Below are 13,077 nucleotides of genomic sequence, written 5' to 3'. Positions count from 1 at the left end.
GAGACAAACAACACAGTGCCGACTGATTGAAACTCCAACAGCCCCATTAACAAGGCACGTTCCAGAGGCATGCAACAATTAAGGCATCTCTGCCTGCCAGGGATGACTGAGAGATCCACAAGCAGCCAAAAGCTCATCGTTCAAAGAAGCCAAGCTGGAATTTCAAGCCAAAAGAAGTAACTTCTAGAAGGAAAAATAACTCTGTAAAAATAATAGTGATAATACTGACTACAGTAAATCTGCAGCATGAATACAATGCCTTCATTGTGAAACATGAATAACCTAAAATGACATTTTAAGTAAAAAAAGAAAAAAAGAAAAAAGATGAACTTCAAGAAATTCAACCATGTGCAAATCATCAATTTAAGCACTTCCAAGTTTTAACAGATGTGGCAAAGACAGATAAGTTCTTGAGTAATTAGCCAAAGGACGATAAATGCCGTATTTCAGGCATTTTGTATCATTTTTTACCTTCTCTGTGTCCATGTGGGACAGAACTGTGTCAGCTCACAATGACGATTAAGTCTGCCTGTGGTAGATTTCTCTTGGATACAAGTTTCATGCATACTCCTCTGAGAGGAAACAGGATCTTCAGCACTGTGGAGAGGGTGACCCACTTCACAACCTCGTTGCACAATACTGCAGTGCTGCTCGCAAAGTTCGCAACACTGCCAAATATACACAATACACGGGAATTCATATAGAGCAGCTCCAGTAACATTAGCTCAGCATACTCAAATTCCACAAACAGCAACGCGGCGCCTCTGCATTGTTAACATACCAAAGAAACCTCGTTTTAAACTCTCTTTTACATGTCAGCTCGTCCCCTGAGAGGTTATCTGCAATGAAATGGAGAAGAAAGTCTTTCTGTATAGCACCTGCTGTAAACTCTGCACATTTCTGCAACCCCACCCCCGCCCCCAAAAAACAAAACAGGGCATATCAGCATAATGTGCTGAAGTCTGACTTTAAGCAAACCTCTGGGAGATCAGGTGCTGCAAACTGGCACCAAACAGCCAAGGTTTGGGATTCCAAACTCTCAGGAACAGAGATTATTCAAAGCACTGAGGACGTCTCAAAATGAACAGCCATGGCAGGAGAGAGGCAGAAGCATTTGGCCGAAGGGGAACGTTAATTAGCTATGTTGGAGAGAAAAGCTGCGAGTCCAGAGTGCAGCGCAGCAGCTTGTGGCATCTGGGCTCCGGGGCTGGAGCACTGGAGACATCATGCCAGTCTTGCTGCCTGCAAGCTTCAGATTGCAGAGCGTGGACGGAAGCCTGCAATTCTGAAATCGGCCTCTGTGCACGTACCCACTGTGTTTTCCACACGGCGATGTGGCAGAGGTTACAGGAGACTTCTCTTTGAAGGCAGTCCCTCAGATTAAGTATCCAAGTCTCAGCCCCTGCTGCGATGACCATATTTCAGGGAGATCTGTTGGAATAATTCAGGACTATTTGAAGAGCTGAGGCAATTTGTCATTGCTAATATAGCGGAACATGAACATATTTGCATATTCATCATTCGGAAAACTGCAGCACTCCAAAAAGTAAAGTACTAATGAATTAGGGCTGATATACAGAGTGGGTTTGTTGTTGTTTTTTTTGTTGGGTTTTTTTTTTTGAGGAGGGGGGGTGTATAGTTTTTTGGGGGTTTTTTACAGTTAGGGTTAAATAACAAAACAGGAAGAAAAAAAATAAAAAGAAAGAAACGTCTCATTTTGGCCAAATTGTATGTTAAAAGCACTGCAAATGGAACGGAAATAACACTGCATTTATAGTGGAAGCACAATGTGTTGTGATGTGTGAACACTATCAGATAGGGACTTGTTTTTTTTCCTGTCTGCAATCACGGAGCTGGTCAAAAATAATCTCACAAAACGTTTAAATATTATCATGCCGTACACTTCTTCGGCAGATTTTACATTTAATTGATTTTCCCATTTGATTACTCTCGTTGTGTGTTTACACCTGACTACTAAGGTGTAGTAGTGTTTCAGTTTTCAGGTCCCTCTTCTGTGGAACCAGCTTCCAGTTTGGATTCGGGAGACAGACACTATCTCTACTTTCAAGATTAGGCTTAAAACTTTCCTTTTTGCTAAAGCATATAGTTAGGGCTGGACCAGGTGACCCTGAATCCTCCCTTAGTTATGCTGCAATAGACGTAGGCTGCCGGGGATTCCCATGATGCATTGAGTTTTTCCCTTCCAGTCACCTTTCTCACTCACTATGTGTTAACAGACCTCTCTGCATCGAATCATATCTGTTATTAATCTCTGTCTCTCTTCCACAGCATGTCTTTATCCTGTCTTCCTTCTTTCACCCCAACCGGTCGCAGCAGATGGCCCCGCCCCTCCCTGAGCCTGGTTCTGCCGGAGGTTTCTTCCTGTTAAAAGGGTTTTTTCCTTCCCACTGTCTCCAAAGTGCTTGCTCATAGGGGTCATATGATTGTTGGGTTTTCTCTGTATTTATTATTGTGCTATCTACTGTACAATATAAAGCGCCTTGAGGCGACTTTTGTTGTGATTTGGCGCTATATAAATAAAATTGAATTGAATTGAATTGAATACTAAAATGGGCTGCATGCACCTTCTCTGGTGCACACAACCTAGACTGTGTACACTGACATGCGTCATAATATACTGGTGTCCTGTCTGCCAGTACCTACGTGCGTCAGCACTCCAGAAAGCCAACAGTTTTATTACAGCTGCTGTGCCAGATTGGCACGTTCCCACTACCATACCACAGCTGCTTCTGCCTGTATGGAATTTCCACTGTCAAATCATATAGTGATACAAGGAGGATCTTAATGTTTGTAGTCCCATGATTGAAGACCACAGACCTACAGTACCGTTTCATTTCCCCCACTTAAAAATGTTTCCATTCTATAAAAGATTTGAGGATCTGAGATCATTTCTGCAGGTAATTATGGAAGGTAGTAAAGCACTCAGCACCCTTTGCCTTCATCACCATTAGCAGTACAAGATTTTAACAGGGCCGTGTTAAAGTCACAACATGAGTGGCGTGAGAACATGAAGGATTGAGGAAAGGGCGCACTTAGTCTGGTCTCCTGTGACTTGTGTCTCACCGGTAAGTGACGAATATGCGATGCCCGAGTAGGGCACTGATTCGTGTTCTGCAGGCCAGTTACAGACACCAGCAGCCTTAATTAGCACCAGTGTTTCAGGGACATTATACTTGAAGGGCCGAGGACAAGTGTCACATTGAAAACAGGGGGAGGTTGGCTATGGCTTGAAGCAGACTGAGGAATGAGTGCTCCCATATGAGAACTCAAGTCTGGAATGTAGCTGCTCCTTGACACTGAAAATACTCCGTGTGTCCCTAGCGGCTCAAACAACAGAGTCCACCCCTCACACCGCAGACACACAGTCAGAAAGCAGACGAAAAGCGGGTTTTATTGGATTAAGCCCTTCTTAACTGTACTTGAATATGACGGAAAGAATTCGGGAACTCGAGGAGGTCTGTGTCAACAGGCGCTGTTTGCTTAACTTCGAGATCCTTGCAGGGTTTAGAGCACTCTTTCTGACACATCCTAAATCCTAAGAGGTAAAAAAAAAGAAAAGAAAAAGAAAAAAGGAGGCCTAAATACAGCTGCTGACCAACCAGGATGTTGAATTGAAATTCTCTTTGAATCTCCAAGGATCCAGAAAAGTAACTAGGAAACCAAGAAAAAGCCACAGGGAAATAAATACCCACCTGAGTGTGATGGTGATAGCAGCCAAAGGTCCATTTTGGGAAACTGCTCTAAAAACACTGCAGTTTAGAGGCGATGTACTTGTAGTTTCAGTCTTCACAGCTATACTTGTTCTGTTCTAGAAAGTCTGAAAGTACAGATAAAACCAACAGCTGCATTCGCCCAGAGGTTAGAGCTATTATTGCTACTGATTTTTGTGGGGGTTTTTTGTTTATTGAGATGTGAAAAGCACAAACGCTGATGGAAAAAGGAGCTTGAATGGCTCAGTAATTAATGCACCCAGGCCACCAGACCATGACTGTCCACTCTGTCAGACACTGACGTTCTCCGAATATAGCAAAAATGCAATTTAAGCTGCTACATGTAAAACACCACATCAGTGTTTCATTACATAATGAACTGTGATAGCCGAGTCATGCTGGCTGTAAACAAATGGAACCGCTACTAAGAAAAGTGGTTTATCTTTCTTAGCTTTCTCTGTGTTCACGTTGAAATTCCCTGGGTGTGAACGCAGAGAGAAAGTCAATGCACTTTATTTCATGTCTAGTGTGGCTCTACCGGGCTGCAGCTGACAACCCTTTCTCTGCAACTTTCAGCTGCCCCCTCTTCAAAAAAGAACACGCAGACATGATGTCCTATTACTAAACTAAAAGCTTGCTTGGCTGGAGCAACAGGATACTGGCAACTCTAAAAGCCCGCTCCACAGGGCCAGGATTGTACTCTCTCCAACCCAGTGCAGAGTGTTAAGTACAGCACCTTGCGTGGATGGCTGGCACCTGTCCCTCTGTATCTGCAGACCCGGTTGGCAGAGATCAACACTGCGCCATGCTCCACTTCACAGCCTATTACACATACCAAACAAATTAAATATGAGTGGGAGGGAGGGTGTGTGATGGGGCAAGATGGTATTTCTTTCTTTTTTTTTGGGTGAAGCCCCAGCAGTCAGGGGAGTCCACGCATGCAATAGAGGTTCATTAGACAGCTCAGTCTAGCCTCGTGGAATGTGCGAGGAGGCGCATCGCTCCATTGTTCAGTAGCTGCTCCTCTGGGAAAGGGGCTGAGCATATATCAAGAGTTGATGAGGAGATGTGGAACAATGCTGTGCCATCATATGTAACGGCATACGACAGGCAGCTCAGCGTGTGGACGCCTCTTACTGTCGAGGGAGGTGAACTCTGTACAAGCCACTGTCTGCACGGAGAATCCGCAACTCTCAAAAAGCCCAGAACTAGTTTATCTTTCCCATTTTAGGAGGTTCCTGGTTTGGCTGAACTTTTGCCACTGGTTAGCATAACGTTTCTCTGCAGCAGCACCGAGGCCCGGTGCAGCCCCCAAGGCCGGTCAGCTTACAGTGGTTTGGACTTTCCCTCTTTCCTCCTCAGTTATTCTATTTTATTTTTCTCCCTGGACAGAAGCCACGAGCAGTTACAGCAACTATTGTGTGTTGTTGTGAGGTTGAGAGTGGCATTCTAATGAAGTGGCGGACCTCATCAGCGCACTTCAACTGCCAGCGGGTCAGCAACGGCTAGCTCGCACTTCAAATACCCAACAGGCTTGTGACTGAGCTCTAAGTAAGACATGGATCTACTACTATTAGATAAGAACTGTTTTTTTGTTGGATTTTTTTTTTTCTTTTTCAGATTGAATCACCCACAGCTAAAATAATCACATATTAACAGAATCACGATTTTAAATGCTGGGATTATCCACAAAGGTTTAGTATCAGTTTGTATTTCTTTTCTACAGTTATGAGTCCAGAAACAGCACGTGCTCTTGACACAAACAAAAACTTTGAGTAAGGTGGATGTACACAGACTTCAAATATGACCATAATGTTTTTCAGTCTTAGACACTGTTAAATAAATCGGTATATCAGTGTTTACAACACTGAGCACGCTCTGGAGCCCATGTAGCAGAGTATGCATCGCTGCTGACCTGACGTTAACAGTAGACGGCTCACCGGTTTGCAGACTACACAGAACACCGACTCCCTTATTTCCCTTACACATTACACTAACAGTATGCAAAGTTTATATCACAACACCTCCAGTCCCCAAAGTCCAATATCAGTCGAGCTCAAATCAATATATACTAGGGATGCACCAACAGATAGTAACAATGATACTGGCTAATATTCGCTTTGAAAACTGATACTTGCAAACAGGATGACGTTAGCCAATTACTGATATCAGACACTGTTTAAACTGGTAAGTGTTAGTGGTCATTATTTTAATGTTGTGTAAAATTAATTTTGTGCAGGATAATTGTTCAAAGTGATGAATAGTTGAATGACTGACTTGTTCTTAATAATAAAGATTCATTTGTTTCTAAAGCACAAAATAAAGTATAAACAGCAAAAAACTAACTCAAAAACATCAGCACTAAAGTTGAAAATTATTTTAACCTTTTGTATCGGCTCAGAATTTAACAGTTGGTGTAAATTTATACTCCACATATGCCACATGCTATATGAACAAGCATATTACTGACTGCAGCTGTTTGCCTCACTAAGCTAGTCAGTCTGCTTCAGCAAATCTGGCAACAATCATTCAGGTATGCTATGCGTGTCATTGTTATTGTACATTTATGTTGCTGTAGCTTCACTGAAAGAATCAGCTGCCTTGAAACCCCCCCCCCCCCACAGAGTCTAATGTTTCACCATAAACCAAAAGACGCAGTGTGCACGTTCCTCGCACTACCACATGACAGTGCAATCTGAATGGTCAGACAGCAGTGATGGAGCTCTACTAAAGGGCTGTCAGAGGGAATCATTAATCCCAGAAGGCAGCATGAGACAGATGGTATGATGATGGTGGATCAATGCTTTCCCCGCCATCCTGACTGCTTCCAGTGGCCTGCCCAGAGGGAGGAAATGGGCTAATCCCTCAAAAGAAAGTCCAGACAAAACATGCAAGATGAGCGTGAGCTGCCCTCCTGCTCCTTGAGACCCTGTGGCTGTGCTGCATGCACTGCCCATTCCACGTGAATAGTACTGGAGGGGGTTATAGAGGAGCAATGCAGAAGTAGGCAGACGTTTGTTCCTGTGTTTTTAGTTGAGAGAAGCTTTATGAAGAATTGACCCCCCTCTTTAGGGCCTCTCTAAGAGGTCCCCAGCTGCAGGATGAAGGAGGGGAAGCATATATGAGCTATACATAACTGTCAAAGAAGCCGTAGCCACAGAACCAGACCCTTCTCCGATTAAAGGTACTGACACTGAGAGACAGCAGTGTTCCCAGCATGGAGTAACGGAAGAGTGGGAAAAGGGAAGGAGGAAGCCCCACTGAGCTCTTTATGTACTCTTCTTCTATTCTGACAAATAGAACACACAATACCAGTAAAACCACTTATGGTGAGTCTTAAAACTAGACTGAAATATAGCTTTCATTCCCTAGCAGGAAATCAGTCATTGTTATAGTGAAAGAGTTGCGGTACACTCTTTTTGGGTAAAAATCTGCCATTTTTTCTACAGTACTGAGGTGCTGAGAAACGGGTGTTTGCAGCTATGGTGCCATCAATCAACGGGCTCCTTAATCGCCCGTGCTGCCGCCCGAAGACCTGTCACATCTGCAACTTAAACCACAGTCCCTACTGGAAAGCCAATTACAGTGCTGACACAACACACATACACACACCAGATAATTTGCACAGATTGCCTCATTAAGGAGAAGAGTCCCTTTTTCATTTTTTCTTAAATGACTATCAGTCTGCTACTGTAAAAACCCAAACAGGAAAGCGCCGTTCAAATGTTTTACAACGGGCCATCAGGTTGTGTAACGAGCACACTGTTAGTATCATATAATCGCACCAGCTCAAGGACATGAAACGATCATGTAAATATTGTCACAACAGCAACTGCAGCCTCGACGTAGATTCCAGGACAACTTTTTCTCAGGCTTTCTGGTCAGCCTCTATCACAATGTGACACAGCCTCTTTTGCTCTCTCCAGGGCAAGTGGCTTTCTTATCTACCCGATCGAAAACACGGCTCTTGTTGCTTGTTGGCTTCCAGCGCCACAGATAGGAAGGTGTTTATTGGACTCAGTCAGGGAAGCCATGCAGCCCACTTCCTTCTAAACAGGCCTGCCCTGTACGTAGCCTCCAGACAAACAGGGTAAATAAGCTGAGGATCCAATTGCTGTTCCTGTGTAGCGGCCTGTGTGTGTGTGTGTGCATATTTGTGTGTTGAAGGGAGAGTAGGCTGATAGCGTGTCTACACTTCGCCTTCAGAAGACTTACCATATTTGGAAAAGAACAAAAAACTCCTCTTACAAGATAATAAGCTGCCATCTATTTAATGCTTCTCCTTCCCATTGCTGTTTCCAAAGGCTGCCGTATGAAGGCATCCATCTCCAGCCTTCCAATTTACTGCCACTCACCTGTTTTTAATTCCATCAGTGTGATGATGAAAGCTGAGAGAGCATTATGGTTCTCGCCAGTGGTCAGACAGTGAGTGAGCGAGCGCAGGCTCTGCATCAGTCACACTGTCAGCCTGCCAAATCACTTACGACAGATATAGGGGGAAGCAGAGGTGAATGGAGTGGGGGGGTGACTCTGATGTGCCAAAGGTTGACCCCTTGTCCTCCACAGAACACAGCCACACAATGCAAACATCATAAACATGTCCATTTGATACAGAACAACAACCATACTATGTATAGTGGAGTGCAACACTTGCTGGGGTCAAATAGCTTTTGCACGTATTTCTTGGTGTTTGTTTTAACACACTTGGTGGACCACATTTCTGGTAAAGGGAAACCTCAAAGAATGACTCTGAGCAACAGATTTAGACTGGATGCAAATACTCAAATCTGTTGTTATGTAAGAATTTAATCAATACTTTAATACTAGCACCACCTCCTACTGCTCACCCCAAGAAACCAGAGAAAATTAAAAATTAAAAACTGACTCACAAGTATGTTCTTCATCTAATTTTCCAAAGTTATGTGCACTGATTTGAGCTCAGAAACATGTGCTTAGCTGTTATCTACAGCAGTGCTTTTGTGTCTCCTCTGCACTATTCTGTGCTTCAGTGTATTTCATATGTACATCTGGGTCTCAACGCTGCCAGATATAATTTACCTGTACATCATTGTGGCCTCTGCATAATGTATAATCACTAATACCTTTTTAAAATAATTTGCAATGATCTGATCATTCATTGGCGTTTGATATTAGTGAGTTACCTCATTTGAGGATCATAGACTATCTTAACCTATGTGTGCTTATACATCTCTTATGTGTCGTCTCTCCAGCCAATCGTGCTTTATATGATGATGACTTGTAAACAGCAGAGATGGAAAAAGCCAGACACCCCATGAAAGGATTGATGTGATTTCTAACATTCTGCAAATGCTGAGTATTGCAATAACATATATTGAGATTTATCAAATATTTTCAACTGCAAATTATGTCCTCAAAGTTAAGCTTTGCCAGTATCTGTATCAGTATCTCTGCAACAAGTCTAACCCCAATGAAACAAAAAACTAAAGCCCTGAACTTTTCTTGGCCCGACATGACAGACGTGCATGTGGGAACAAATTTGATGCAAAACAAGCCGGTGTTGAACCTTCCAGCTGCCTACTACAAAGTCAGTATGACTGCAATGCATTCACTGCCACCAACTTCCCAATAAGAGTGAATGTGTCTCTTTCCTGATGCGTGCTGCATTTGAGAAAGACCAACTGCAGAAAACATCCTTAGCTGATTCTCTCAAAGTTGGCTTAAGATCATTTTCAGCAAAGGAAACAACAAAAAGAGAAGCCACTAAGGCTTTCCTGTCATTGTGAATCCATCTGACCACAACATGTTTGCCCATAAATCACAAATTTGCACGAGCAAACAGAACTTGTTGACAAAGAAAGCATGTAGCTCCCCTAAACTGCTTCCACAATGATGTTTTCAATCGCTGAGAAAAATGTTCCAGCAAATGGCACGGCATGTGCGCACCAGTTAATGTTTATCATAGAATAACAAAGAACTGAACAGAATAATTACAGTTGTCACGGATACTTGAATCAGTATTGGGCTGATATCTGATATCAGCAGCGTAGCATTTACACTAGGGACACTGGCATATAGTCATGACAAAGCATCTGAGGCCGTAAAACAGTTTGTATTGAGAAAGACTGGATGAATAAAGCCTTTGATCAAAGAATGTCTTTTTTATATTTAAAGCTTATAAATAAATGTTTTTAAAGAAAGACAAATTGACTGCAACCTACATGACTGAGAAGCTACATGTGCTGACGGGGGGGTGGCACAGGGCACATGATCGCAGCGGGCAGTTATCATGAAGCGGCACAGATACGGTGTCAGCTTTCCCCTTGTAAATTAAGTTCAGATTGCTTAAAACCAAAAACAGAGCCGCAGTAGGTGGTGGTGTGATTGGCGGGCGGATACTGTGACATGTCAAGCCATGTTCTGTCATAGGTCATGCAATAAGAGCAGCCATGGGAACGGTATGGGAAACATACAGAGTATGGCCAGTATGGACAGGTTGTGTGATGGGAAGGCCATCTGGTATCACCAGCCACGCAGCGCCATATGATCACACCCCCTCATCCCTCATCCTACACCCAGCCCCCATGCATTGATGGACTCGCAGCAGCTATTGAACGCTTATATGTTTCCGGTCATTGGCATTATTTTGTTATTTGTATGACATTCTCTTGCCGAAACAATGGCATTCTGCATGCTCTACATGTCTTCAAATATTGATCTTTCCAACCCCTTCGGCAGGAGTAAAGGGAGAGCCTGAAGAAAGGAATGAAAAAATACACATAAGGACTGAGCTGCCATTAAAAAAATAGCCCACAAGAAAGAAATTTGACAGCTTTTTAATTTCTGTAAGAAATCAAACAGCATCAAATGAGGGAGAGAAGTCACAGCTGCTGAAAACCCCACTGTCAGGAACCTGGCAGTAACTCACAGCCTGAAGATGAGACCTCTTTTAGTCTTTGGCTGCATAACTGATTAATTACTTTCTTAGTCAGACAGGTCCTTCTAGTTTGCCGAGAAAAAGCAAAGCTGGGTTTGATAGACCTTGGCAAGTTGATGACTCCTGGGCTGCTTTCCTTTTCTCCAGATCTATTCTATTTTTCATGAGCAGACGATGCTATGGCCTCTGTGAATAAATTCGGAGGATTTGAGTGCTACCCAGCTGGTGTAGTTCTAAAATAAGGGTCAGGTTATATTTAACTCAGATGTGGTCTGGTGTAGGCCCCACCACCACCACCAATTGTGGATTGTGCAGTAATCTTGAGTGGGCAAAAACTCATTTGCCATAAGCCCGGCAGCAGCATTAAGATGAGGTCAAGACATCATCATTTCCCCGAGTATATTGTCCGAGCATAACAAGAGATTTAAAGCCGCCAGACGTCTTGAGGGACATACAGAGTTCAGTACAATCCCATCCCAGCTGACTGCACTGACAGCTCACCTCCATACTGTCCTTAAAAACCCAATAAAAAGACCAGTAAAAAAAACAACACTGTCCGTGATATGAATCCATTTATGGCACAGAGGTGACTTGAACACACCTTAACTACTGCGTTGTCAAAAGCAGGTGCTCCCCCATGTGAGGAATGTCCATCTGAGTTTAAAAAGGTCACACCACGATGCCGGCAGAGCATAAAGTATGCGAAACATCTTGACCTTACGAGGGTCATGGACTCTAAGGGGCACCTCTCTGACCCATTTCAAGATGTTTCTGGAGAGGAAAATGCTCTCAAGTTGTTGGCATGCATTTCATCTTAATCATATAATCGAAGTCAAAGGCAACTTTTTGCCCAAAAATCTGTTCCTATTTTTGGCAAAAGCTCCTCCAGTTATTAGGTGGCCCTCATCCGCAGGGCAACTGTTAGCGTATTATTATCATCAGAGCAGTATGGAAAGCTGACAGAATATTTCTAAGTCTGCCAGACAGAGGTTCAGTAACTCCACCCTTCTTGAGGAAACAAGTGTGAATGATCGACTGTCCTCCTTCAGTCTTTTTTTTTTTTTTTTTTTTTTTCATCCACTATCTCTGTTTTTGGATGTCGTCTTCCTTCTTCTTTTTTTTTTCTGAGCATCTCAGCGCTGCCAAGCTTGGCTGGGGAAGGAGTGTTGTGATGGTGTAGGCTGCCTGTGTGGATGCGCTTCAAACACAGGGAACACTTCCAATAATGTATGCACATCATGGCCTGGTACGCACACACCCACACAGACACAGTAACACACTGGCAAGAGCTAACAAAAGCACATTCCTGCGGTATCTGTGCAAGTGAAAGACAAAAGGGTTTTAATGCCATGTCTCTCACACTCCTGGTAATTCAGCCCTGTGAGCTATAAATCTTGGCCTGGGCGCTTTCTGAGCCTTGCAGGCGATGATCAGGGACAAACTTTCAATACTTCACTGCTCGTCTCCGGGTCAGCAGTCATTCTATAGGTGGTACTGACACATCAGAGCCCATGAATGTGTCAGAGAAGTCGTAAGTCACTTTGCTGCTTTGATGCAAGCCAATCACACCAACACACGCATATGTGCGCGCACAGGGACACCACTAAACATATCTCATTGTCATGTTTTCAGAGTCAAATGGTCACTAAGTGGTCTAAGTAAATACTCTTATATCTGACGTCCTGCAGCAGCATGCACACATGCATTTAAATATCACATAGACACATCACATGCACACGGACTGCACATGTGTACATGTAGTGTATGTGCTAACCAGTCGCACGCACGCGTTTTCCTCCTGAAGGACATCGATAAATCTGACAATCACTGCTCTCATATGTTCAAGTGAGCGAAAGAAAAAAACCCACATGAAAGCCATAGAGAGTGATGCTACCAGATGAAAATGAGCGCTAGCGCAACAGAAGCCAAACAATTAACTGGGAGCACGGGAGACAGCAGAAGAGTGCGAGAGGCTGGAGATACGGTAAGAGGGGCAGAAAAGAGACCGGCGGGCACGGCAGCACTACCTGTTTCACTTCAGCAGGCATGGTCCAAAATCCCGTTTGGTTCCCGCAAAATTTAAAAAAAGAAAAAAAAGAAAGAAGGAAGGAAAAAAGAAAAACCTCCCGGGGAAACGTGTGATAGATACTTCCTCCTGTCGGAAAAAGTTCTTCTTTCCCTCCTCTCCTCCTCTCGTGTCCTCACGTTTTCCCTGTTTATTTACGTTGGGTTTTCCCTCTGTGAGCGCAGAGGTAGCAGCTCAGATGTAGCCAGCCATCCTCTACTCGGCTACGTCCAGCCACACGGAGTTAGCGAGGGAAACACAGGAAGTGTGGCGCTGTGCCTTTCAAAATAAAATGACTGACGCTCGTAAACGACAGCTTGATAGATAGATAGATAGATAGATGTGGGGAGGTGGAGCAAAACATC

At 43.6% G+C, this 13,077-nt stretch overlaps 1 protein-coding gene across 7 annotated transcripts in view; it reads right to left on the bottom strand.

Annotated features, from left to right (window-relative positions):
* arvcfb (ARVCF delta catenin family member b) overlaps positions 1 to 13,077 on the bottom strand; it is a 248,251-nt gene that overhangs the window by 118,109 nt on the left and 117,065 nt on the right. For 5 of the 7 annotated variants that reach the window (XM_039620651.1, XM_039620657.1, XM_039620654.1 and 2 more), the window contains exon 1: positions 1,311 to 1,445. The exons of 1 other annotated variant lie outside the window; for it this stretch is intronic. In XM_039620651.1, coding sequence (XP_039476585.1) covers positions 1,311 to 1,418 — 108 coding nt within the window. In that variant the 5' untranslated portion in view covers positions 1,419 to 1,445. Of the gene's footprint in view, positions 1 to 1,310; positions 1,446 to 12,674; positions 12,939 to 13,077 lie in introns of those variants that run through there. One more of the 7 variants, XM_039620655.1, reaches the window with a different exon arrangement.

The sequence above is a fragment of the Oreochromis aureus genome, linkage group 12, assembly GCF_013358895.1.
Source record: "Oreochromis aureus strain Israel breed Guangdong linkage group 12, ZZ_aureus, whole genome shotgun sequence".
In the NCBI taxonomy this organism is placed as follows: Eukaryota; Metazoa; Chordata; class Actinopteri; order Cichliformes; family Cichlidae; genus Oreochromis; species Oreochromis aureus.
This window is presented reverse-complemented; position numbering and strand designations above follow the sequence as displayed.